General features: G+C 45.4%; 1 protein-coding gene across 2 annotated transcripts in view; it reads right to left on the bottom strand.

The window, feature by feature from the left end:
* Positions 1-2995: 2995 nt before the first annotated feature.
* TGFBR2 (transforming growth factor beta receptor 2) overlaps positions 2996-26448 on the bottom strand; it is an 88878-nt gene continuing 65425 nt past the window's right edge. For both annotated transcript variants that reach the window (XM_030551003.1, XM_030551004.1), the window contains 2 exons: positions 6928-7055; positions 2996-4258 (listed from right to left, as the gene is read on the bottom strand). In XM_030551003.1, the coding sequence (XP_030406863.1) occupies positions 4079-4258; positions 6928-7055 (308 nt within the window). In that variant the 3' untranslated portion in view covers positions 2996-4078. The remainder of the gene's footprint in view (positions 4259-6927; positions 7056-26448) is intronic.

Below are 26448 nucleotides of genomic sequence, written 5' to 3'. Positions count from 1 at the left end.
TTTTCTCAAATGTATTTGTGATACAGGAGGGTGGCGTGTGCTTTCTGGGCTTGAGCCTGTGATGGACCTCACCCAGCCTTGCCTCAGGGTATGGCTACACTTGAAATTTCGGAGCGCTGCCGTGGCAGCGCTTTGAAGTGTGAGTGCAGTCAGAGCGCCAGCGCTGTACATAAACCACATCCCTTACGGGTGTAGCTTGCAGCGCTGGGAGCCGTGCTCCCAGCGCTGCGGCACTGATTACACTGAGGCTTTACAGCGCTGTATCTTGCAGCGCTCAGGGGGGTGTTTTTTCACACCCCTGAGCACGAAAGTTGCAGCTCTGTAAAGTGCTAGTGCAGCCATGGCCTCAGTCACTTATGCTGAACTTGACATGCATGAGTAGTTCTGTTGAGCACTGTGGGAAAGCTCCAGCTCTCAACAGTTGAGCAGGGCCTTAAGCACATCTTCCTCCCCCCACCCCCTTAGCCATCATGCTAATGAAACTTGCTTACATAAACATTTGCCCAAAAGGGCCATAAAAGGGCCATGAACAAGGCCGTGCATTTATGACCAATGTAGAACATTTAGTACAATACTTGTGCTCTAGTGACACCAGCCAGGGAAGAAGCCTTAATTATTCTTCAATATGCAGTGTTTTATCAAAACTGAAAGGTCAAAAAGAGGCTTGTTAGGCCCCAGCTCTCTTAATGCCACCTTCCCAGCCTACCTCTTGAGCTGCAGTGACTACAGCTCAGCTACTCCCTCAGGGGCTGGGCCTAGGGTGACCAGACAGCAAGTGTGTAAAATCGGGATGGGGGTGAGGGGTAACAGTCTATATAAGAACACCACCCAAAAATCAGGACATCTGGTCACCCTAGCTGGATCATGCATTTTCATTTCCTACTTGTTTTCTACTAGCCAGAGGAGCCCTAAAAAAGGCTCAAGACCCCCACAGTGCTAGGCACTGTGCAAGCCAGTAACACATAACTGTTCTCAGCAATTTTTTACAATCTAGTTTACACCTCTATATTCCTCACCAGCAAACCAAAGGAATGTGCTTTGGCTTCTGCATGCTTTGTATTTTGGCCTTAAACTGTGATTGCCTGGCTAATTAAGGTTACTAACTGAAGAGTATTGATGCCAATTTTTAGGATAACACAAGTGTGTGTGGATTAATTGGCACATATTAAAAGCATAGTGCTTTACAGCTGAATGTTCCTTGGGGTTTTCCCTGCAAAGGTACTGGGTACTAGGTCTGTCTTCCACACAAGGGGCATCATTCCCAACTGGGACCGGCCAGCTCAGAGGCCTGACCAGTAGCTGCAATGGCACAGGCCAACCTCTAACCTGGTGCTTAGGCTCATGTCTTTCTGGGTTACTGCACTATCAGACCAAAATGTAACTGTTTAAGGCCTTGTTTGAAACTGGGTTGATCCCTCCCACACTGGCCGTAGTTGTGTGGAGAGGTTAGCAGCTGTGGGGCAGGTTTAAAATTTCCATAGGCTTCCCCACTGCCCCAGCAAGAGACCATGACTATAGCCTGGATTTGTTGGGAGAAGCCGTGAGGCCAACAAAGCAGCTGTGCTCTGATCTTCACTCTCAGGCACCTGGAGAGAAGAGCTGACTATGAATGATCACAGCAGAGTTAGGATTGCTTTCTGTGAGGAAACATCCTTCCCCAGCCAGATCACTTACTCATTCTGGAAAATTTGTCTAGATAAGAAAATCCCAGTGAAAAAAGGTCTCTAGTTTTATTTGCTCTAACATTTGATTTATACAAAACAAACACTGTTTAAAATGAAAATAAGTGCATGAAACATTTGATAAAGGAGAGTATATATCCACATTCCTATTTCATACATGATGGACACATGGAATACTCCTTAGAAGAAGAATAAAATTCCCTTTACATGTAGGAGTAAAAATGGCAGTAGTGTCAGGGACTACTGGATGTTATTCCTTGGCCTCTACCCTGGAGTGAGGAAAAATAGGCCATGACACAGTATTATGTTACTATCCACTTAGTGAAAATGGCTTGCTTTTCCTCTCCAGTTAGTTACTGGCATGCATTCTCCAAACCCACCACTAGAGGTCAATGGGCCATAGCTCTGCATAGATGACATCAACCCACCAGGTGGCATTTATAGTAACAATCTTATTGATGTTTGCAGCACAAAGCAAAGCAGCTAAGCTGTATTCCTTTTGCCTGTAGTGCCACCATTCAAACTAAAATAGTCCCCCTATAAAATCCAGCATAGTATTTTCTGAATCCAGTTTTAGTTGTTGACTTTCTGCACCACTCTTTAAATATCTCTATATAGTTTATTATAAAAGCATATACAAAAACATTTTAAATAAAATATTTTCACCATAAATCTTAATTTTATGTGAATAAACTGTTTCCTATTGATTTATAAAGGAGTCTCCTAGAAAAATATCATGTCTGACAAAGGCTTTTATATTTGCACTGGACAGACCTCTCTCTATATATTTATTAATGGAGAATTGTTTTGTTAATTTCAATGGCACATTTTATTCCTCTGTGAGAGGAGCACAGAAGACACCTGAAAACAAAACTGGTAGGAAATACTGACCACTGATAGCTTTACTTTAAAGTCCAATATGAGGCCAACTTCAAATCTAAATCTCTTGGAAGGTGAAAAGAATGTAAGTAATGTCTGATGGGTGAATTTTGGAATGCACATTTTTTGCTAGTTATACTGAATAGCTGGGAGCAGCCCTAACTACTGTGTATGTGCAGTATGTGACAATTTTATGTTAGAGAGTGTTCCCACTGCATCCAGATCTGCATGGGAGTTCAGAAATGGAGGACACCGATGTTCTTTCCTGGCTTTTGCAAATAAGGCATGAAACAGAGTCTGAACTAAGAAAAACTGAAAAAAGAACTGGGTAAATTCATAGGAGGATAGGTCCATCAGTGGCTGTTAGCCAGGATGGGCAGGGATGGTGGCCCTAGTCTGTTTGCGAGAAGCTGGGAATGGGCAAGAGGGGATGGATTACCTGGTCTGTTCATTCTCTCTGGGGCACTCCTGGAAGACAGAATACTAGGCTAGATGGACCTTTGCTCTGACTTCCCTGTAGCTTTTCTTGTGTCAAGAAATTAGACATGCTGTGTATAAAAAGAGTTTGTTTTTATATCAATACATGAAAAGTAAAAAGAAGTACTGCCTTTCATCAGAATGTACAGCAAATGCAGAACAGCTGCCTTATTATTGGCCTTGCCTGGTTTCCTAGGGTCGGGTGAAGGAAACATGTTCCTCTGATATTTTGCAGCCTGCTAGTAGGAAGTGTAAATTCAAAGCAATAAACATATGAGGGAGAATGACTTCATATAGAGACACATGTTAAGAGTCAAACACAACCCCTCTTTTTTGGAATATTTTGAGGAACATAGTTAAGCATCTGAGTGCGCTGGTGACCCACTGAACAATACATACTAAAACTTTTGAAACCAGCTGCAGAAATGATTGCAGAGTTACTGCATAACAAACAGACTCTGAGGCCAAATCTGTCTGTCTGCTGTGAACAAGCTCTCTAAAATACAAAGCAGCAAGGCAACAGCAGGATATGTACAAGTATGTGATTTAAAAGCCACCTTTCTATTGCCTGTTGTTCCTATGCATTTGGTGAGGTGCCTAGCACGCTGTTGCTGGTATCATGAGAGACCTCTCCCTTTGTTTCCTTAATGGGCAGGGTTCTCTTAGGTACTGGTACTTTCCTGGAAGCACATTTTACTCTTTCCAGAGTATAGCTATATATATAAGAATAGCTATTCTGTAGTTCAACACAGGCATTAATAAAGTGCAAATATTATTGGCTATTGTCAAATCTTGTTTCCTGAGGAAGTGCTAACACAGCTTAGACATGACAAGATCTAAGGCAGCCACGGTATGACACCAACTCCCTATTTTTGGTTCCCACAAATTCCTGTCCCTCTCTGGAGACACCACTTAAAAGGAGTGGCAAGATCCTCAGTACTTCAGGAAGCAAGTCCAGGCATCGATTGGGACCTCTTCTTTTTCCAAACAGCATGAGTTCAGGAGCAACTTCCCTCCTTTACGCAAGTCTGAGCTGATGGCTACTTGGTGGTGGTCACAGTGCAGTCTTCTGGGATTTTCTCCTCTGAACAACTTCTTCCTGAGAGTCTGTCCTGGTGCTCAAGCTCATTGAAACGCTCAGCCACGCACTGCGCAGTGAGCCGGGCTTCGGGGTCGTGATCCCAACACTCAATAAGAGTCTCGCACACCGTCTGGATACCCTGCAATGGGCACAGAAACACAGCAATGAATTCCTCTACAGAATAGGTAGGTCTCGGGCAACGCAAGCACTTGTGTGTGAGTAACTTTCATGCGACTTCTTGGGTGAGCAAAGTTACTGACGTACATACATGTTTACAGAATTGGTCTCTATCTGATGTGAAGTGTAGTAAGAACTCTATACAAAAATACTGCACTATTTACAGTAGATTACAGCAGAGTTACTGCAGGTGTTGGACCATTACTGTAGAGTACTGTAGTATAAAATACAGTGGACCATTACTGCAGAATCCAGCAGTGTGTTTTAGAAGTGTGATATGTTACATGATACCCTCACTATTACTGGTCAGCTGATCATGAAGAGGGTAGTGGGAAATCCAAGTGAAATCTGGAGAAAAACTAAGTATCAGGCCCCAGTTCAAGTCCTGATGGTTTCTTGGATTTATGTAGAAACATAAGCCCTGATCTTGCAGACACAGTACTCACAGGTATTTGGCTATAATTGCAGTGCTGCTGCACACGTTTATTGGAAATAAAAACAGCTGTGTCTTAGCAATATCTTTATAAACAAGAGATATTTGCCAGGAAATTGTGTGTTTTGCTTTCTGACACCAAAGGCCATTAAGCAGGATTTATATTAAACTTTTTATCGAAAAACACACACTTCACAATACCACATTAATTATATAATTTCCCTAATTGGTGATGTTGACTGATGTCAATGTTAATAGCAGAATGTTACTGTCTGGATAGAAATAAGATTCATTTTCTGCTGGCATTGAAATTACAAGCAGTAAATTAAATTAAATATTAAACATTAACTTGGAATCAATAGTGCAACAAGTCTCATTAAGGAGGAAAACACTGCAATATGTAAATCTATTCCAGAATGTTATCACTATGAATAATGGGTTCATTACCAAACCACAACTGCAGAGGAAGAAAATGAATATGGAGGAGCCATTACAGTAAGAGCCACTTCTACCGATTTCAAAATTAGTACTAAAGAATTCTGGGGTAGATCCCCACCTGGGATAAACTGTGATCGCTCCAGTGAAGTCAATGCCCTGCTGAATTTCTGGTGGTGCTGCATGAAATGTTGAGAGGATTTATAGGGTGGGAACCAAATCTCCTTTTATTAAAGCTCCTTATCAGTGAGATCAAATCCAGTACTGTCAATTTCCCTAAATTAGCCTTTTGTTTAAACCTCACTTATGGCCAGATTGTGCACAGCCCCTGAAGTACAGAGACTGTGCTCTTCCCAGTTTGCCGTTCTAGGGGGCCTGTTGGATGAGCACCGCAATCTCTCCATAGTGGTGTAGTTAGGGAGCAGCAACTATCCTGCTACCTGATTCCACAGGGCAGCAGCTAGTGAGCAGCACTCACCTGTTGCCAGACAAGAGGCAAAGTGTCCTGGGGGTTCTCCAGCAATTGCATTAAGGCTTATGGGGCATCTGTAGCTCATCTAGTAGAGCTGACAGCAGAACTGGAGTGTTTCCCTGTTCCTGTTTCTCTGAGACAATCAGGCTAGTTCCTGCCCTCATTTATTTGGCCCTACTTCCGTAGTGACTGGCAAGTGTGTTCTTCTGTGAGCAGCTGTCAAGTTATTTCACTGATGTGATCAATAGGCTCAGGACTGAGTTGTCTGCTTTTGTACCAGCCAGAGCAGACATTGAGAAATACACAGCCTTGCCTGGTTTTCAGACAGTTTCATTCAGGAGTTGTCTGCACAGTGCTCTGTGTGTGTGCGCGAGTGTGTGTGTGTGTGTGTGTGTGTGTGTGTGTGTGTGTGTGTGTGTGTGTGCGTGCTGTACAGCGCTCTGACATGTTGCACTCTCATTGCATTGTGTAGATCCCACTGGCTCAAACAACAAGGTATCTAGTTTGCATTGACATAGTCCGGTTTCAAACGGGACCACGTTAACACACGCTAGGCACCTCTGAGTCTGAGTCAGCAGGGTCTATACAAGGCAGTCAGAGTGCTCCACAATTCACACCCCTGTAGTCCGGACTGTGACTAACCAAATGTGAGAAGAACCCATGTTAGGGCCAATAGAGAGGTTCAGAGCCCACAACTGAAGAGGATTGTTAATGCTTCCCTTTCAAAGACCTGAACGAGCTGAGACTGCCTCTCCTCTGTTGCCTTAACCCACCAGATCAACTGGCATGCTCTTGCTGATGGTCCCTAGGAAAAAATTCTGAGTCTGACAGCAGTTATTTCTCAGCTGAAAGGAGCCTCATATGGAATTTTCTCCCCTTTCACCCTTCAGAGCCTGAACTGGGAGTGCTTTAGGAGGCAATATATTTCACTGAGATTTGGCTGATTGATCTGGGTTTGGTTTCTAGCTAAGGTGGATCATTTAGGGTAGAGACTGTCTCTTCTGAGGCCATGGGTGCAGTAGAACTTCACTGCCCTGCACTAAGGGGGTGGGGTTGGGAGAGGAAACCCAGTTCAGAATGATGAGGTGTGTGATTTACTAAGGATGTGGATGGGCAGGAGCACCAGCACCGCCAGCCTATTAAGAAACTCTAGCCCTTTTCTTAACAGATGGTGCAGCCTGTTCAGCCCTCTGCACCCCAGAGCACTGGATGAGGGACTGTGTCTGGACTGTATCACCCCTACTCAGGGCAGTGGCTGAATGCTACAGTCACTTGCACAGCATGTTCTTACCTGATGGTTGAGCCAGGAGCTAGGGATCTCTGGACGCCCTCTATCTCGCAAGACGTTGTCCTTCATGCTTTCAACACAAGGGTGCTCTCGTACTTTAGAACCAAATGGGGGCTCGTAGTCTTTCACTTCTGCCAAGGGAACAAGTAAACACAGAGACTTAGGGTATGTCTACATCTACAATTTTGCAGCGCTGGTTGTTACAGCTGTATTAGTACAGCTGTATAGGGCCAGGGCTGCAGAGTGGCCACACTTACAGCAACCAGCGCTGCAAGTGGTGTTAAATGTGGCCACACTGCAGCGCTGTTGGGCGGCTTCAAGGGGGGTTCGGGGAACGCGAGAGCAAACCGGGGAAGGAGACCTGCTTCCCCGCGGTTTGCTCTCGCGTTCCCCGAACCCCCCTGCAAACCACAGGGAAGGAGACCTGCTTGCACGGGGGTTCGGGGAACGCGAGGGCAAACCGGGGAAGGAGACCTGCTTCCCCGCGGTTTGCTCTCGTGTTCCCCGAACCCCCCTGCAAACCGCAGGGAAGGAGACCTGCTTGCACGGGGGTTCGGGGAACGCGAGAGCAAACCGCAGGGAAGGAGACCTGCTTGTACGGGTTCGGGGAACGCGAGAGCAAACCGGGGAAGGAGACCTGCTTCCCCGCGGTTTGCTCTCGCGTTCCCCAAACCCCCCTGCAAACCGCAGGGAAGGAGACCTGCTTGCACGGGGGTTCGGGGAACGCGAGAGCAAACCGCAGGGAAGGAGACCTGCTTGTACGGGGGTTCGGGGAATGCGAGAGCAAACCGGGGAAGCAGACCTGCTTGATTACCAGAGAGGCTTCCTCAGGTATGCTGCGATACCTGCTTTTTCCACGGAGGTCAAGAAAAGCGCTGGTAAGTGTCTACACTTGATTACCAGCGCTGGATCACCAGCGCTGGATCCTCTACACCCGAGACAAAACGGGAGTATGGCCAGCGCTGCAAACAGGGAGTTGCAGCGCTGATGATGCCCTGCAGATGTGTACACCTCCTAAGTTGCAGCGCTGTAACCCCCTCACCAGCGCTGCAACTTTGTGATGTAGACAAGCCCTTAGATGGGTTTGCCTGTTATATTGGTGCCAAGAGCCATTAACAAAAGTAGGATCAGCTGCTTAACTGCCACAGCCCATGGTATACCAGCTGACCAGCTTCAAATAAAGCCACGCCTGTGGCTTTTTCTAAAATGTAAGTATTTTTTTTCTTTTTTCTGACAGGCTCGTTCTATCCTCATTCACATTATTCCCCAGTACTTACTCAACTTAACAGCAATCACTGCATCATAGTGACTCTCAACAATTTGGGAGTCTGATCCAGGAGCCCTCATTCAGGCAACAGCTTTGCCTGAGCAGAAAATGCAGGACTGGCCCCTTTGGGCTGACCTCGTTTGCAGGTCCAGGGAAAACACTTTGAGGGTGGACATCCAGCTGAAATCTGTCTAGGGTTTACATATGAATGTGACTGGTCTCTAAAGGACAACAGTTGCTTGAGAAATTGAAAGGTGCAGCTTATTAAGGCAAGAAGCAGCGCTGAAAGCTGGGGTATAGGCCTCCCGGATCACTACAGAAAACTGATCACTGGAGACAAAAGTGTACTTCCCTCCCTCCCTCCCTCCCTCCCCCCTCCAAAATATTAATTTAAAGGAGTAGGGGGGAGAAGATAGTGCCAATAGGTCAGAATCCATGTAGTGAGCCTGGATTCATGACAGCAGTCCTTCCGCTCTAGTTTTTGTTTGTGTTCTCCATATTTTTGTACGGGTGCACATGAGTGTGTGTGAGAAAGATTAAGCCATATGGGACCTTTGGAGAAAACTCAAGAAATCTCTGGGAGTGGCAATATTACTGTAAATGCTGACACAATGTAGAAAATGCTGTGGTTTCTTTGCAAACAGATGGAGAATTTACTCCCAGGGACAGGCCTAATGACTTACTGGTACTGGATAAAGTTTTACGAGGTTGGCCTGTTCTACTGCCTATTGTTTCATTCCAGGAATTAATTGAGGGCCCCTTGAAAATGTGACACATATAAGAAAAACTGAAATGTAATCGACAAGCTAGTCTAGTGACTGTATTTACATACCTGGAAGATGCACAAGAAGGAATAGGATGAAGAATAAGGGCAATATTATAATGCTATAGGATAAATCAATGGTACGGCCTCAGCTGGAATACCATGCAGCACATCTTGCAGGCTATTTCATAGTTAAAAATTATTCCAGGAAACATGACAAGAATGATCCAGGACCTGGGGAAATTCTTGTATGAAGAGAGATTGAACACATTGAGAATGTTTACGTTAGAAAGACGAATAAGAGGGGACATGATAAAAAGTGCTTCATATAATGAATGGTACAATAGAGAAGGTAGAACAGGAAGTTGTGTTATGAGCAGGGAGAACAGAAGAATAGGGGACATTCAATGAAACGGAAGGGTGGCAAATTCACTGGATAAAAGAAATACTTTTTTATACAATGCATAATTAGTCTGTGGAACTCATTGTCACAGGCTGTTGTTGAGACCAGGAATTTAGCAAGATTCAAAGAGGAATTTGATATTTATACGGATACCAAAAATATCCAGAGTTACAACACTTACTGATAATGACAATTTATGGAAGGAATATTAAAGCTCATGCTTCCGAGCTTAAGCCAATCTCTAAATACTGAAGATCAAGATGAGATCTAGTGTGGGTGCAGGTTATCCCACATATGCTTAAGGTGGGGTGGGGTTCTTACATCTTCCTCTGAAGCATCTGATAGTGTCCACTGTCTAAACACTAGATCAACTGGACCACAAATCTGATCCAGTATAGCAGTTCCTAAATTCTTCGTAGTATATCACTGTCTTTAAGTTTTGAATATAATTAAACAAGCACTCAATTAAGGGCCAGAGTCTTCCAGTCTTGCTCCTGATGATTAGTACCTTGATCCACAAATAGTTCCACCAGCAGCGTAAGACTGCTCAACAAGAGTATGGCTAGCAGCATATAGCCCTTAAAACCAAATGGAAACTGCCATCTTGACAGTCTGATGCCCATGAGTACAATGCAATGCCTGCACAATGAAAAAGCAGATACATTCAGTTTCAAAATTGTTGCAAGTTTTAACCAATAATAAGTAAATCTAATTAAAATCAGTATCAGAACCATGCAATACCTTGGGAAGTATTCTGTTTTGTTATGAATTCTAATGGGATCAGCGTTCCCTGACTCCTGATCTGTTTGTTACTACTATTTATCATTCGACAATGGCCTGCCTATGCACCCTGGTCAAAGGATCACAGCCCTATTGCAATATAGACAAACAACAGAGAAGACAGTCCCTTTCCCAAGGAGCTTACAGTCCTCGTCAGTCAGGACATGATAGGAGGATAGAACAGACAAAGGCCAGGGGGAGAGGAGGAGGATGAAACCATTTCCTGCTGGAAAGTATCAGTAAAAAGACAGCTTCATTATGAGACACCAGCACCATCCACTGTTATGGGGAATATAGTGACACAGTTGTTTGCAGTGTTGCTGTAACCATGTTGGTCCCAAGATAGGAGAGAAACAAGTTGGGTGAGGTAATCTCTTTTATTGGACCAACTTCTGTTGGTGGAAGGGATAAACTTTTGAGCGACACAGACATGGAGGCTCATGGTTCAATGCTTGATACTCTTAATTTTTATTATGTTAGGAAATGGCAAATGATGCATTTCTCAGCAGGTGATCAAAAATTTTTTTACTTATGATTCAAGTCAAGCTCTATGGGAATGGAAATTCAAATTCAATTAACTATACAGAAACATTTTAACTTTGTTAAAATAAAACTACCTTAAATAGGCTGGATACCCAAGAAAAAAGTTTCTCACCGACTATCAAAACATTTTTTGCATTTAAAACTAACTTATTTATTAAGCAAAGGAACTATAATAAAGAATTGAAGGAGAGTAATGCAAATCAACCTAGGTTTATGGAAAATACATACTGTCAAACTAACTCGATATCCTTTTTGATGAGATTATAAGTTTGGTTAATGTAATATACCTAGACTTCCATAAAGTGTTTGACTTGTTTCTGCATGACATTTTGATTAAAAACTAGAGCAATATAAAATTAACATGGCAGACATTAATGAATTATAAAATGTCCAACTGATAAACCTCAAAATGGGGAATTGTTATCAAGTGGGTGTGTTCCAGTGGGGTCCTGCAGGGGGGAGGGATAGCTCAGTGGTTCGAGCATTGGCCTGCTAAACCGATGGGGGGCCACTTAGGGATCTAGGGCAAAAATCAGTACTTGGTCCTGCTAGTGAAGGCAGGGGGCTGGACTCAATAACTTTTTGAGGTCCCTTCCAGTTCTAGGAGATAGGTATACCTCCAATTTTTTATTTTTTTTTTATTTTTATTTTTTATTGTTTCTTGGCCCTATGCTATTTAACATTTTTATCAGTGGTCTGGAAGAAAACATAATATTGTCTCTGATAAAGTATGCAGGTGACACATATTGGGGAAGTGGTAAATAATGAAGGGGACAGGTCACAAAGAATGTAGGCCATACATACAGAATGGGGGACTCTACCCTGGAAAACAGTGACTCTTAAAAGCAGCAAAGAATCCTGTGGCACTTTTGTCATAAACAGATAGCTAAGGGTTAATGTCTCTTTCACCTGAAGCACCTGACCAGAGGACCAATCAGGAAACCGGATTTTTTCAACTTTGGGTGGAGGGAATTTTGTGTCTGAGGTCTTTGTTTTCTGGCTGCCTGCTTTCTCTGAGCTTTGGAGAAGTAGTTCTGCTTTCTAATCTTTTGTTTCTAAGTGTAAGAACAAAGAGATCAGATAGTAAGTTATATGGTTTCTTTTCTTAGGTATTTGCATGAATATAAGTGCTGGAGTGCTTTGATTTGTATTCTTTTTGAATAAGGCTGTTTATTCAATATTCTTTTAAGCAATTGACCCTGTATTGTGTCACCTTAATACAGAGAGACCATTTGTATGTATTTTTTCTTTCTTTTTATATAAAGCTTTCTTTTAAGACCTGTTGGAGTTTTTCTTTACTTCAGGGAAATTGAGTCTGTACTCACCAGGGAATTGGTGGGAGGAAGAAATCGGGGGGGGGAGATATGTGTGTGTTGAATATGCTAGCCTGATTTTGCATTTCCTCTGGGTGAAGAGGAAAGTACTTTTGTTTCCAGGACTGGAAACGGAGAGGGGGAGTCACTCTGTTTGGATTCACAGAGCTTGTGTCTGTGTATCTCTCCAGGAGCACCTGGAGGGGGGAAGGGAAAAAGAATTATTTCCCTTTGTTGTGAGACTCAAGGGATTTGGGTCTTGGGGTCCCCAGGGAAGGTTTTTCAGGGGGACCAGAGTGCCCCAAAACACTCTAATTTTTTGGGTGGTGGCAGCCAGTACCAGGTCCAAGCTGGTAGCTAAGCTTGGAGGTTTTCATGCTAACCCCCATATTTTGGACGCTAAGGTCCAAATCTGGGACTAAGGTTATGATATGAGTGGCAGCGGGTGGGATATAGACAGAATCCAGAAGCCAGTAGGAATATTATATTTTTCTTTTCTCTGCTAAGGGCTTTTTAGCAGAGAGAAACAGTTTGGTTTTAAAAGGGAACCAGAGAGAATTTTTTTTTTTCTGCTCTCTCTGGCAGTTTATAGCTTGCATCTTAAGCAAGAAATCATTAAGGTGCTATTAAGAGTCTTTTGTCACACAATAGCACTCCCATTGAGAGTCATTACCAGCACTATATAAATGCAAATAAAGTGGTTTTTCAGGTTTACTTAACATTGAAGATTAGCTAAAGGCACTGTTGCTAGGCAGACTTCAGAAGGCAACAGAGAACCTGCAGTTCTGAAGATAAACACCGGAGGGCACCCCAACCCAAGAAAACAGGAACCATGACTTCTAAGGCAAAAATTGAGGCCGAAGAACAAATCAAAGAAGTTGAACACAGGCGACAACTGGAAATAAAACAAAAAGAGATGGAGATGAAAGAAAGAGAAGAACAGATCAGAGAGGCAGCCTACCAAAGAGAACAGGCAGCCTACCAAAGAGAACAGGCAGCTTACCAAAGAGAACAGGCAGCCAAAGAGGCAGCATACAAAAGAAAACAAGAAGAAGAAGAGGTGGCCTACCGAAGGAAACAAGCAGAAGAAGAGTTGGCCCACAGAAGGAAGCAAGAAGAAGAAGAGGCGGCCCACCGCTGAGACATGGAAAAACACCAAAAAGAAATGGAAAAACAACAAAAAGAGAATGAAGAGAAGGAAAAACAGAGAAAACATGAACTGGACTTGGCAAAAGCTGGGCTGCATGTGCCAGCCAACCCTAACAACCCGGCGCCAATTATCGCTCCACAGCACAGGAAATTTCCCACCTACAAGGCAGGTGATGACACCGAGGCCTTCTTGGAAAATTTTGAAAGAGCCTGTCTTGGGTACAGCATCCCCGAAGACCAGTACATGGTAGAATTAAGGTCACAGCTCAGTGGACCTTTAGCAGAGGTGGCAGCTGAAATGCCTAAGCAGCAAATGAATGACTATAAACTTTTTCAAACCAAGGCCAGATACAGAATGGGGATAACCCCAGATCATGCCCGTCGGCGCTTCAGAACCCAAAAGTGGAAACCAGAGGTGTCATTTCCCAAACACGCCTACTACATTGCAAAAAACTATGAGGCCTGGATAACAGGAAACAACGTTCAAACCTTGGAAGAACTGAACCTCCTCATACAAATGGAGCAGTTCTTGGATGGTGTTCCTGAAGACATCACACGGTACATACAAGATGCAAAACCCAAAGATCTCGCTGAGGCGGGGGAGATTGGAGCCAAATGGATGGAACTGGCAGAAAGCAAGAAAGCTACTGTCAAGGGGAACGATTACCCCAGGGGGCACACAGACCATAAACCCTACAACCGAGGACAGCCAAAGACCCCACATACCACCCAAGTAAAGCCACAGACACCCTACCCTTCCACCTCACCAGTCTCCAGTAACTCACCTCGGCCCAGTGACCCATCAGATGGAAGATGCTTTAAGTGTAATGAACTGGGACATATCAAGGCCAACTGTCCAAAGAACACCATGCGAGTGCAATTCATTACACCACCATCACACCAAAGATCCCCAGGCCCGGATGCCTCTCAAATACCCTTGGAGCGAAGGGAAAATTTGAGAGTGGGCGGAAAGAAGGTTACTGCGTGGAGAGACACGGGGGCACAAGTGTCAGCTATCCACCAATCCTTCGTTGACCCCAAATTCATCAACCCAAAGGCCAAAGTTACAATTTACCCCTTCATGTCACAAGCTGTAGACTTGCCTACAGCTCAACTGCCTGTCCAGTACAAAGGCTGGTCAGGAATGTGGACTTTTGCAGTCTATGACAATTATCCTATCCCCATGCTACTGGGGGAAGACTTGGCCAACCAGGTGAGGCGGGCCAAGAGAGTGGGAATGGTTACACGTAGCCAAACCAGGCAAGCTTCCAGACCCATTCCTGTTCCTGAGCTGTCCACAGAGGCCCCGTCTGTGTTACCAGAGACCCAGACAGAGGTAGTGGACCCGGATTCCATGCCTACCACTGAAACAGCCACAGCATCTCCAGTCCCAGGCCCGGAACTGGAACAGCAACCAGCACCAGCAAGTGCAACCACATCTTCAAACTCAACGCCAGAGGGCGCCAGCGAGCCAGAACTGGCAGAAGCACAAGACAGCCATACCCAAAAGGCTCAGCCAGAGCCTGAAATACCCTCAAGTGCACCAGCAGAGAGCGGTTCACCAGCAATGGAAACAACCCCATCACCTACATCGCTTCCAGAGGGACCAAGCCCAAGTCCACAGTCTGAGGAAGAACTGGTGACCCCAGCCTCAAGGGAACAGTTCCAGGTTGAGCAGGAAGCGGATGACAGCCTTCAGAAAGCTTGGGCGGCGGCACGGAGCACCCCACCGCCTCTCAGCTCTTCTAATCGATCCCGGTTTGTTATAGACCAAGGACTTTTATACAAGGAAATTCTTTCTGGTGGACACCGGGAAGAATGGCAGCCGCAAAAACAGTTGGTGGTTCCAACTAAATACCGGGGGAAGCTCTTAAGCTTAGCCCATGATCACCCCAGTGGCCATGCTGGGGTGAACAGAACCAAGGACCAGTTGGGGAAGTCCTTCCACTGGGAGGGGATGGGCAAGGATGTTGCCAAGTATGTCCGGTCTTGTGAGGTATGCCATAGAGTGGTAAAGCCTCAAGACCAGGTCAAGGCCCCTCTCCAGCCACTCCCCATAATTGAGGTCCCATTTCAGCGAGTAGCTGTGGATATTCTGGGCCCTTTCCCAAAAAAGATGCCCAGAGGAAAGCAGTACGTACTGACTTTAGTGGACTTTGCTACCCAATGGCCAGAAGCAGTCGCTCTAGGCAACACCAGGGCTAACACTGTGTGCCTGGCCCTAACAAACATCTTTGCCAGGGTAGGTTGGCCCTCTGACATCCTTACAGATTCAGGGTCTAATTTCCTGGCAGGGACCATGGAAAAACTGTGGGAAACTCATGGGGTGAATCACTTGGTTGCCACCCCGTACCACCATCAAACCAATGGCCTGGAGGAAAGGTTCAATGGAACTTTGGGGGCCATGATACGAAAATTCATCAACGAATTCTCCAATAATTGGGACCTAGTGTTGCAGCAGTTGCTGTTTGCCTACAGGGCTGTACCACATCCCAGTTTAGGGTTTTCACCATTTGAACTTGTGTATGGTCACGAGGTTAAGGGGCCATTACAGTTGGTGAAGCAGCAATGGGAGGGGTTTACGCCTTCTCCAGGAACTAACATTCTGGACTTTGTAAGCAACCTACAAAGCACCCTCCGACACTCTTTAGCCCTTGCTAGAGAGAACCTAAAGAATGCTCAGGAAGAGCAAAAGGCCTGGTATGACAGACATGCCAGAGAACGTTCCTTCAAGGTAGGAGACCAGGTTATGGTCTTGAAGGCGCAACAGGCCCATAAGATGGAAGCATCATGGGAAGGGCCATTCACGGTCCAAGAGCGCCTGGGAACTGTGAATTACCTCATAGCATTTCCCAATTCCTCACTAAAACCTAGAGTTTACCATGTTAATTCTCTCAAGCCTTTTTATTCCAGAGACTTACAGGTTTGTCAGTTTACAGTCCAGGGAGATGAGGCTGAGTGGCCTGACGGTGTCTACTACGACGGGAAAAAAGACGGTGGCGTGGAAGAGGTGAACCTCTCAACCACCCTGGAACGTCTGCAGCGGCAACAAATCAAGGAGCTGTGCACTAGCTTCGCCCCATTGTTCTCAGCCACCCCAGGACGGACTGAACGGGCATACCACTCCATTGATACAGGTAATGCTCACCCAATCAGAACCCCACCCTACCGGGTGTCTCCTCATGCCCAAGCTGCTATAGAACGGGAGATCCAGAACATGCTACAGATGGGTATAATCCGCTCATCTACCAGTGCATGGGCATCTCCAGTGGTTCTGGTACCCAAACCAGATGGGGAAATACGCTTTTGCGTGGACTGCCGTAAACTAAATGCGTTAACTCATCCGGACAACTATCCAATGCCACGCACCGATGAGCTATTGGAAAAGTTGGGACATGCCCAGTTCATCTCTACAATAGACTTAACCAAGGGGTACTGGCAAGTACCGCTAGATGAACCTGCCAAGGAGAGGTCAGCATTCGTCACCCATGTGGGGGTGTATGAATTCAATGTCCTTCCTTTCGGCCTTCGAAATGCACCCGCCACCTTCCAGAGGCTGGTAGATGGTCTACTAGCTGGACTGGGAGAATTTGCAGTTGCCTACCTCGATGATGTGGCCATTTTTTCAGACTCCTGGCCCGAACACCTACTACACCTGGAAAAGGTCTTTGAGCGCATCAGGCAGGCAGGACTAACTGTTAAGGCCAAAAAGTGTCAAATAGGCCAAAACAGAGTGACTTACCTGGGGCACCAGGTGGGTCGAGGAACCATAAACCCCCTACAGGCCAAGGTGGATGCTATCCAAAAGTGGCCTGTCCCAAGGTCAAAGAAACAGGTCCAATCCTTCTTAGGCTTGGCCGGATACTACAGGCGATTTGTACCACACTACAGCCAAATCGCTGCCCCATTGACCGACCTGACCAAAAAGACCCAGCCAAATGCAGTTAAGTGGACTGATGAGTGTCAAAAGGCCTTTACCCAACTTAAGGCAACGCTCATGTCTGACCCTGTGCTCAGGGCCCCGGATTTTGACAAATCATTCCTAGTAACCACAGATGCATCTGAGCGTGGTATAGGAGCAGTGCTCATGCAGGAAGCAACAGATCACAACTTCCATCCTGTCGTGTTTCTCAGCAAAAAACTGTCTGAGAGGGAAAGTCACTGGTCAGTCAGTGAAAAGGAATGCTATGCCATTGTGTACGCCCTGGAAAAGCTACGCCCATATGTTTGGGGACGGCGGTTCCAACTACAAACTGACCATGCTGCACTAAAGTGGCTTCATACTGCCAAGGGGAACAACAAGAAACTTCTTCGTTGGAGTTTAGCTCTCCAAGATTTTGATTTTGAAATTCAACACATCACAGGAGCTTCTAACAAAGTTGCTGATGCACTCTCCCGTGAGAGTTTCCCAGAATTCAGTAGTTAAAAAGTGTTCTTAAAATGCAGAAGTCTGTTAGTTATATATTTAGTAGTATATGTAAAGGTGCATGTGTTGTAGTAATCTGTTTATTTTAAAGTTCTAGAAGGAAATCGCCGCCAGTGAGCTTCCCCACTGTCTGCAATTTGGGGGGCGTATCATAAACAGATAGCTAAGGGTTAATGTCTCTTTCACCTGAAGCACCTGACCAGAGGACCAATCAGGAAACCGGATTTTTTCAACTTTGGGTGGAGGGAATTTTGTGTCTGAGGTCTTTGTTTTCTGGCTGCCTGCTTTCTCTGAGCTTTGGAGAAGTAGTTCTGCTTTCTAATCTTTTGTTTCTAAGTGTAAGGACAAAGAGATCAGATAGTAAGTTATATGGTTTCTTTTCTTTGGTATTTGCATGAATATAAGTGCTGGAGTGCTTTGATTTGTATTCTTTTTGAATAAGGCTGTTTATTCAATATTCTTTTAAGCAATTGACCCTGTATTGTGTCACCTTAATACAGAGAGACCATTTGTATGTATTTTTTCTTTCTTTTTATATAAAGCTTTCTTTTAAGACCTGTTGGAGTTTTTCTTTACTTCAGGGAAATTGAGTCTGTACTCACCAGGGAATTGGTGGGAGGAAGAAATCGGGGGGGGGGAGATATGTGTGTGTTGAATATGCTAGCCTGATTTTGCATTTCCTCTGGGTGAAGAGGAAAGTACTTTTGTTTCCAGGACTGGAAACGGAGAGGGGGAGTCACTCTGTTTGGATTCACAGAGCTTGTGTCTGTGTATCTCTCCAGGAGCACCTGGAGGGGGGGAAGGGAAAAAGAATTATTTCCCTTTGTTGTGAGACTCAAGGGATTTGGGTCTTGGGGTCCCCAGGGAAGGTTTTTCAGGGGGACCAGAGTGCCCCAAAACACTCTAATTTTTTGGGTGGTGGCAGCCAGTACCAGGTCCAAGCTGGTAGCTAAGCTTGGAGGTTTTCATGCTAACCCCCATATTTTGGACGCTAAGGTCCAAATCTGGGACTAAGGTTATGACAACTTTATAGACTAACAGAAGTTTTGGAGCATGAGCTTTCGTGGGTGAATACCCACTTCATCAGATGCATCTGACGAAGTGAGTATTCACCCACGAAAGGTCATGCTCCAAAACGTTTGTTAGTCTATAAGGTGCCGCAGGATTCTTTGCTGCTTTTACAGATCTAGACTAACACAGCTACCCCTCTGATAAGTGACTCTTAAAAATATTTGGGGAGCATGGTGGATCAGCAGCTGACCACGAGCTCCCCGTGGAAGTCTGTGATCAAAAGAGCTAATAGATCTTAGGATGCATAAACAGGGGAATCTCAAGTAGGAGCAGAGAGGTTATTTTATCTACATGTTTGGCACTGCTGTGACTGCTGCTAGAATACTGTGTGCAGTTCTGGTGCCCACAATTCTAGTAGGATGTTGCTAAATTGGAGAAAGTTCAGAGAAGAGCCACAAGAATGATTAAAGAATTAAAAAACCTGCCTTTTGTGATAGAGTCGATCTATTGAGCTTAAAGAGGGGTGACTTGATTTCAGTCTATAAGTACTGACATGGGGTACAAAAAATTAATAATAGACTCTTCAATCTAGGAGAGAAAGCTATAATGCAACTGAATGGCTGGAAGTTGAAGCTAGACAAATTCAGACTAGAAATAAGACATAAATCTATAATAGAGTAATGAACAGTTGGAACAATTTACCAGTGGTCATGGGGGATTCTCCATGTTTAAATCAAGACTGGATGTTTTTCTAAAAGATCCGCATTAGGCATTATGTTGGGAAAGTTCTATGGCCTGTGTCATACAGGTCGTCAGCCTAAATGATCACAATGCTCCCTCTGGCCTTCCACCCTGTGAATCTGTGGCCTGGTCTACACTACGCGTTTAAACCGAATTTAGCAGCGTAAAACCAAATTAACCCTGCACCCGTCCACACAACAAAGCCCTTTATATCGATATAAACGGCTCTTAATACCGATTTCTGTACTCCTCCCTGACTAGGATTAGAGTTAGTGTGGCCACAATTCGACGGCATTGGCCTCTGGGCGCTATCCCACAGTGCACCATTGTGACCGCTCTGGAAAGCAATCTGAACTCGGATGCGCTGGCCAGGTAGACAGGAAAAACCCCATGAACTTTTGAATTTCATTTCCTGTTTGCCCAGCATGGAGCTCTGATCAGCATGCGTGGCAATGCAGTCCCAAATCCAAAAAGAGCTCCAGTGTGGACCGTACGGGAGATACTGGATCTGACTGCTGTATGGGGAGACAAATCTGTTCTATCAGAGCTCCGTTACAGAAGACAAAATGACAAAGCATTTGAAAAAATTTCCAGGCTATGATAGACAGAGGCCACAGCAGGGACTCAGCACAGTGCTGCGTGACGGAAAGCCAAAGAATCAAATGGACGCTCATGGAGGGAGGGAGGTGGGACTGAGGACTCAGCTATCCCACAGTCCCCGCAGTCTCTGAAAAGCATTTGCATTCTTGGCTGAGCTCCCAATACCTGAAGGGTCAAAAACATTTTCCGAGGTGTTTCAGGGTATATGTCGTCAATTTACACCCTTCTCTCCCCCCCCACCCCCATGAAAGAAAAGGGAAAAAAATTGTTTCTCGCCTTTTTTCAATGTCACCCTATGTCTACTGCATGCTGCTGGTAGACGGGGTGCTGCAGCACTGAACACCAGCATCCCCTTCCCGCCGGTGGCAGATGGTGCAAAATGACTGGTAGCCATCATCATCATCATCAGCCCATAGAGTGCTCCTGGCTGGCCTCGGTGAGGTTGGCCGGGGGCGCCTGGGTAAAAAAGGGAATGACTCCTGGTCATTTCCGGCAGAAGGTACGAAAGGCTTGGTAACCGTCCTCATCATAGCAGCTAGAGGCTGCCTCCCCTTCATTTTATCTCACTAAAAACTCAGCGTTTCTTATTCCTGCATTCTTTATTACTTCATCACACAAATGGGGGGACACTGGCACGGTAGCCCAGGAGGGGTATGGGAGGAGGGAAGCAACGGGTGAGGCTGTTGCAGGAGCACCCCCTAGAATGGCATGCAGCTCATCATTTCTGCGGGATCTCTGGGGCTCTGACCTGGTGCAACTGTGCTCTGTGGTTCTCTAGTAGACTTGCTCCATATTCTAGGCAGGACTGACTCTATTTTTAGACAAAACATAAAGAAGGGAATGACCCGGGGAGTCATTCCCATTTTTGTCCATGTGCCCTGGGCTGACCTCAGCGAGGCCAGCCAGGAGCAACCATGACAGCAGCAGATGGTACAAAACGATTGATAACCGTCATCACCAATTTCCAATTGCAAACAGTGCAAAATGACTGATAACCATCATCTCATCGCCAATTTACAATGGCAGACGGTGCAATAGAGATGGTAACCGTCTCTGCTACCTTGCAAAGGCAAATGAATGCTGCTGTGTAGCACTGCAGTACCGCCTCTCTCAGCAGCATCCAGTACACATACGGTGACAGTGACGAAAGGCAAAACAGGCTCCATGGTTGCCATGCTATGGCGTCTGCCAGGGCAATCCAGGGAAAAAGGGCGTGAAATGATTGTCTGCCATTGCTTTCACGGAGAAAGGATTGAGTGACGACATTTACCCAGAATCACCCGCGACAGTTTTTGTATTGGGATCTCAACCCAGAATTCCAATGGGCAGGGGAGACTGCGGGAACTATGGGATAGCTACCCAGAGTGCAATGCTCCAGAAATCAACGCTAGCCTCGGTACATGGACGCACACCGCTGAATGAATGTGCTTAGAGTGGCCGCGTGCACTCGACTTTATACAATCTGTTTTACAAAACCGGTTTCTGTAAAATCAGAATAATCCCGTAATGTAGACGTACCCTGCAAAAGCTTGTCCCTTCCACCAAGAGAAGTTGGTCCAATAAGTGATATTGCCTCACCCACCTTGTCTCTCTCACAGTGAAAGAGTGTCAGCTATTCCTAAAAGCTTGTTTGAATATGTACGTGTCCATCGCCCTGCTCATTGTCTGTCCCTCTGTGCAGGTCTCAGAGGAGTCTCAGGCAGGGAAGATGATGCAGTGCAGGTCATTGATTCCCTCCCACTTAGCCTGATCAAAAAATTCATTGGAGTTAATGAAAAGACTCCCAGTGGTCTCAATGGGTTCGGGATGAGGCCGACAGGGAGTACAGGGTGAGATTGGGTGTGGGAAGCCTCCCCGCTGCACAATAGGATAAATGAGCCCCCTTTGTTTAACTGTCATTCCAGGGTTCTGTTATTAATCACTGCAGTTTTTCATTAGCACTAAAACAAATAAATAAAGCCTAGCTCTTACAAAACACCCTTCATCAGTAGATCTCAAAGCACTTTAGAAAGGGGGGACATCATTACCCCCATTTTCCAGCGGTAGAAACCGAGGCACAGAGAGTCAGAGTCACCTAACTGGCCAGGTAGAGCTGGGAAGAGAACCCAGATCTTCTGAGTCCGATGTCAGTGCTCTATCCTCTAGACACTGCCTTCTCACAGATGCTGGCTAGGCTGGTGAGGGAAAAAGCTGATCTACGTTCTTCTAATATTTCCCCTGACTGAAATTACTTCTCTAGTATACCCAAATGAAAAGGTTGAATAGACTATTTTTTAAAGGGGGAAATTTCAGTAAGGTGCCTGTTCTCATAACTACCGTTATAAGAACACACTTCTCTTTCTTAAGCTAAACAGCTTGAGCTCCTTGAGTCTATCCCTAAAAGGCAAGTTTTCCAAAATTCTTCTGACTCTTCTCTGAGCCCTCTCCAATTTATCAACCCTCATCTTGAATTGTAGACACCAGAACTGGACCCAGTATTCCAGTAGCGATCACACCAGTGCCAAATACAGAGGACTGCATTAGCACTTTTGGCCAGAGCATCACTCTGGGAGCTCATGATAATCTACCCCGACCTGCAAATCTTTTTCAGAATCACTGCTGCTCAGAATAGAGTCCCCCATCCTGTAAGCATGGCCTGCATGCTTTGTATACACTGATTATTTAGCCATACTACTACACACGTTGTTTGCTTGTCCCCAGCTTTCTAAGTGATCCAGATTCTTCTGCATCAGTGACCGTGTAGCAGCCTTCTTAGCGCCACGTGGGCACTCAGGGAACCCGCCTGGGGACCTGCTGTGACCGAGGGAGGGATGCTCCTACCCCCGGCCTGCACCTAGCAGGAGCGGGAAAGAATCCGTTGATTGTCCTTCATGTGGGAACGAATGATACGGCTAGTTACTCGCTGGACTGTATCAAGGAGGACTATGCCAGACTGGGGAAGACGCTCAAAGAATTCGAAGCTCAGGTGATCTTCAGTGGGATTCTGCCGGTTCCTAGAGCAGGGCGACGGAGGAGTGACAAGATTATGGCGATCAACAGATGGCTCAGGCATTGGTGTTATAAGGAGGACTTAGGGATGTACGGTCATTGGGAAGCATTTACGGATAGACAACTGTTCGCTCAGGATGGACTTCATCTAAGTAAGGAGGGAAATAGAATTCTAGGATGGAGGCTCGCCAACCTCATCAAGAGAGCTTTAAACTAGGAAGTTGGGGGAGATGGTTGGGAGATGTTCAGGAGATCTCCACGCCGGAATATAACCTGGAGAGGGAAGTAAACAAAGTGAGAGGGGATACCCTTGCGGACCAAAGAACTGATCCAAGGAGGAATAGTGGAGTAGAAACCAGATTAACGGGTGATGCTGGTGGTAGAAGGTCTGTGCACGACGGGAGAAAGAATGTCACTGACGCCAAACGCCAAAAATTAAAATGTCTGTACACTAATGCGAGGAGCCTAGGTAACAAGATGGAGGAACTGGTGCAGGAAGTGAAACCTGATATTATAGGGATAACAGAAACCTGGTGGAATAGTACTCATGACTGGAGTACAGGTATTGAAGGCTATGTACTGTTTAGAAAAGACAGGAAGAAAGGCACAGGTGGTGGAGTAGCCTTGTACATCAATGATGAGATTAACTGTAATGAAATAAGAAGCGATGGAATGGATAAGACAGAGTCTGTCTGGGCAAAAATCACACTGGGTAAAAAACCAACTAGAGCTTCCCCTGAGATAGTGCTTGGGGTGTGCTATAGACCACCGGGATCTGATTTGGATATGGATAGAGACCTCTTTAATGTCTTTAATGAAGTAAACACAAAGGGGAAATGTGTGATTATGGGAGACTTCAACTTCCCGGATATAGACTGGAGGACGAGTGCTTGCAAGAACTATAGGGGTCAGATTTTTCTGGATGTGATAGCGGATGGATTTCTTCATCAAGTAGTTGAAGTACCTACGAGAGGGGATGCCATTTTAGATTTGGTTTTGGTGAGCAGTGAGGACCTCGTAGAAGAAATGGTGGTAGGGGACAACCTTGGTTCGAGTGATCATGAGCTGATTCAGTTCAAACTATATGGAAGGATAAACAAATGTAGATCTGGGATTAGGGTTTTCGACTTCTCGAGAGCTAATTTTAAAGAGTTAAGGAAATTAGTTAGGGAAGTGGATTGGATGGATGAACTTGTGGATTTAAATGCGGAGGAGGCCTGGAATTACTTTAAGTCACAGCTGCGGAAATTGTCGGAAGCCTGCATCCCAAGAAAGGGGAAAAAACCATGGGTAGGAGTTGTAGGCCAAGCTGGATGAGCAAGCAACTCAGAGAGGGGATTAGGAAAAAGCAGAAAGCTTACAGGGAGTGGAAGAAAGGCGGGATTAGCAAGGGAAGCTACCTTGGTGAGGTCAGATCATGTAGGGATAAAGTGAGGAAGGCTAAAAGCCGCATTGAACTGGACCTTGCAAAGGGAATCAAAACCAATAGTAAAAGGTTCTACAACGACATAAATAAGAAGAAAACAAAGAAAGAAGAAGTGGGTCCACTATACACTGAGGATGGAATGGAAGTTAAGGATAACCTAGGCATGGCCCAATATCTAAATCAGTACTTTGCCTCAGTTTTTAATAAGACTAGTGAGGAGTTTAGCGATGATGGAGGGATGATAAACGGGAATGTGGATATGGAGGTGGATATGACCGCAACTGAGGTAGAGGCCAAACTTGAACAGCTTAATGGGACAAAATCGGAGGGTCCGGACAATCTCCATCCGAGGATATTAAAGGAACTGGCGCATGAAATTGCGAGCCCGTTAGCGAGAATTTTTAAGCAATCAATAAACTCGGGGGTTGTGCCGTACGACTGGAGAATTGCTAACGTAGTTCCTTTTTTTAAGAAAGGGAATAAAAGTGATCCGGGTAATTATAGGCCTGTTAGCTTGACATCTGTAGTATGTAAGGTCTTGGAAAAAATTTTAAGGGAGAAAGTAGTTAAGGACATAGAGGTCAATGGTAATTGGGACGAATTGCAACATGGATTTACTAAAGGTAGATCGTGCCAAACCAATCTGATCTCCTTCTCTGAGAAGGTGACGGATTACTTAGATAAAGGAAATGCGGTAGATCTAATTTACCTCGATTTCAGTAAGGCGTTTGACACGGTTCCACATGCGGAACTGTTAGTTAAATTGGAAAAGATGGGGATGAATATGAAAGTTGTAAGGTGGATAAGGAACTGGTTAAAGGGGAGACTCCAGCGGGTCGTACTGAAGGGTGAACTGTCAGGCTGGAAGAAAGTTACTAGTGGAGTCCCTCAAGGATCGGTTTTGGAACCGATCTTATTTAACCTTTTTATTACTGACCTTGGCACAAAGAGCAGGAATGTGCTAATAAAGTTTGCGGATGACACAAAGCTGGGGGGTATTGCTAACACGGAGAAGGACAGGGATACTATTCAGGAAGATCTGGACCACCTTGTAAACTGGAGTAAGAGTAATAGGATGAAATACAATAGTGGAAAGTGCAAGGTCATGCACTTAGGGATTAATAATAAGAATTTTAGATATACATTGGGGACGCATCAGTTGGAAGCGACAGAGGAGGAGACGGACCTTGGGGTATTGGTTGATAGCAGGATGACTATGAGCCGCCAATGTGATACGGCTGTTAAAACAGCAAATGCGATTTTAGGATGCATCAGGCGAGGTATTTCCAGCAAGGATAAGGAGGTGTTAGTACCGTTATATAAGGCGCTGGTGAGACCCCATCTGGAATATTGTGTGCAGTTCTGGTGTCCCATGTTCAAGAAGGATGAATTCAAACTGGAACAGGTCCAGAGATGGGCTACTAGGATGATCCGAGGAATGGAAAACCTGCCTTATGAAAGGAGACTCAAAGAGCTTGGCTTGTTCAGCCTGGCCAAAAGAAGGCTGCGGGGGGATATGCTTGCTCTATATAAATATATCAGGGGGGTTAACGTTAGGGAGGGAGAGGAATTATTTAAGTTTAGTACTAATGTAGGCACGAGGACGAATGGGTACAAACTGGATATTAGGAAGTTTAGACTTGAAATTAGACAAAGGTTTCTAACCGTTAGGGGAGTGAAGTTCTGGAACAGCCTTCCGAGGGAAGTAGTGGGGGCAAAAGACTTATCTGGCTTTAAGACTAAGCTTGATAAGTATATGGAGGGGATGTTATGATAGGATAGTTTAATTTGGGCAATCGATCTTGGATTATCACCAGATAAGTCTGCTCAGTGATCTGCGGGGAGATGTTGGATGGGATGGGAACTGAGTTACTGCAGAGAATTCCTTCTTGGGTGCTGGCTGGTGAGTCTTTGCCCACATGCTCAGGGTTTAGCTGATCGCCATATTTGGGGTCGAGAAGGAATTTTCCTCCAGGGCGGATTGGCAGGGGCCCTGGAGGTTTTTCTCCTTCCCCTGCAGCGTGGGGCATGGGTCGCTTGCTGGTGGATTCTCTGCAGCTTGAGGTCTTCAAACCAGTTTTGAGGATTTCAATAACTCAGTCCTGGGTTAGGGG

Source organism: Gopherus evgoodei, chromosome 2 (genome assembly GCF_007399415.2).
Source record: "Gopherus evgoodei ecotype Sinaloan lineage chromosome 2, rGopEvg1_v1.p, whole genome shotgun sequence".
In the NCBI taxonomy this organism is placed as follows: Eukaryota; Metazoa; Chordata; order Testudines; family Testudinidae; genus Gopherus; species Gopherus evgoodei.
This window is presented reverse-complemented; position numbering and strand designations above follow the sequence as displayed.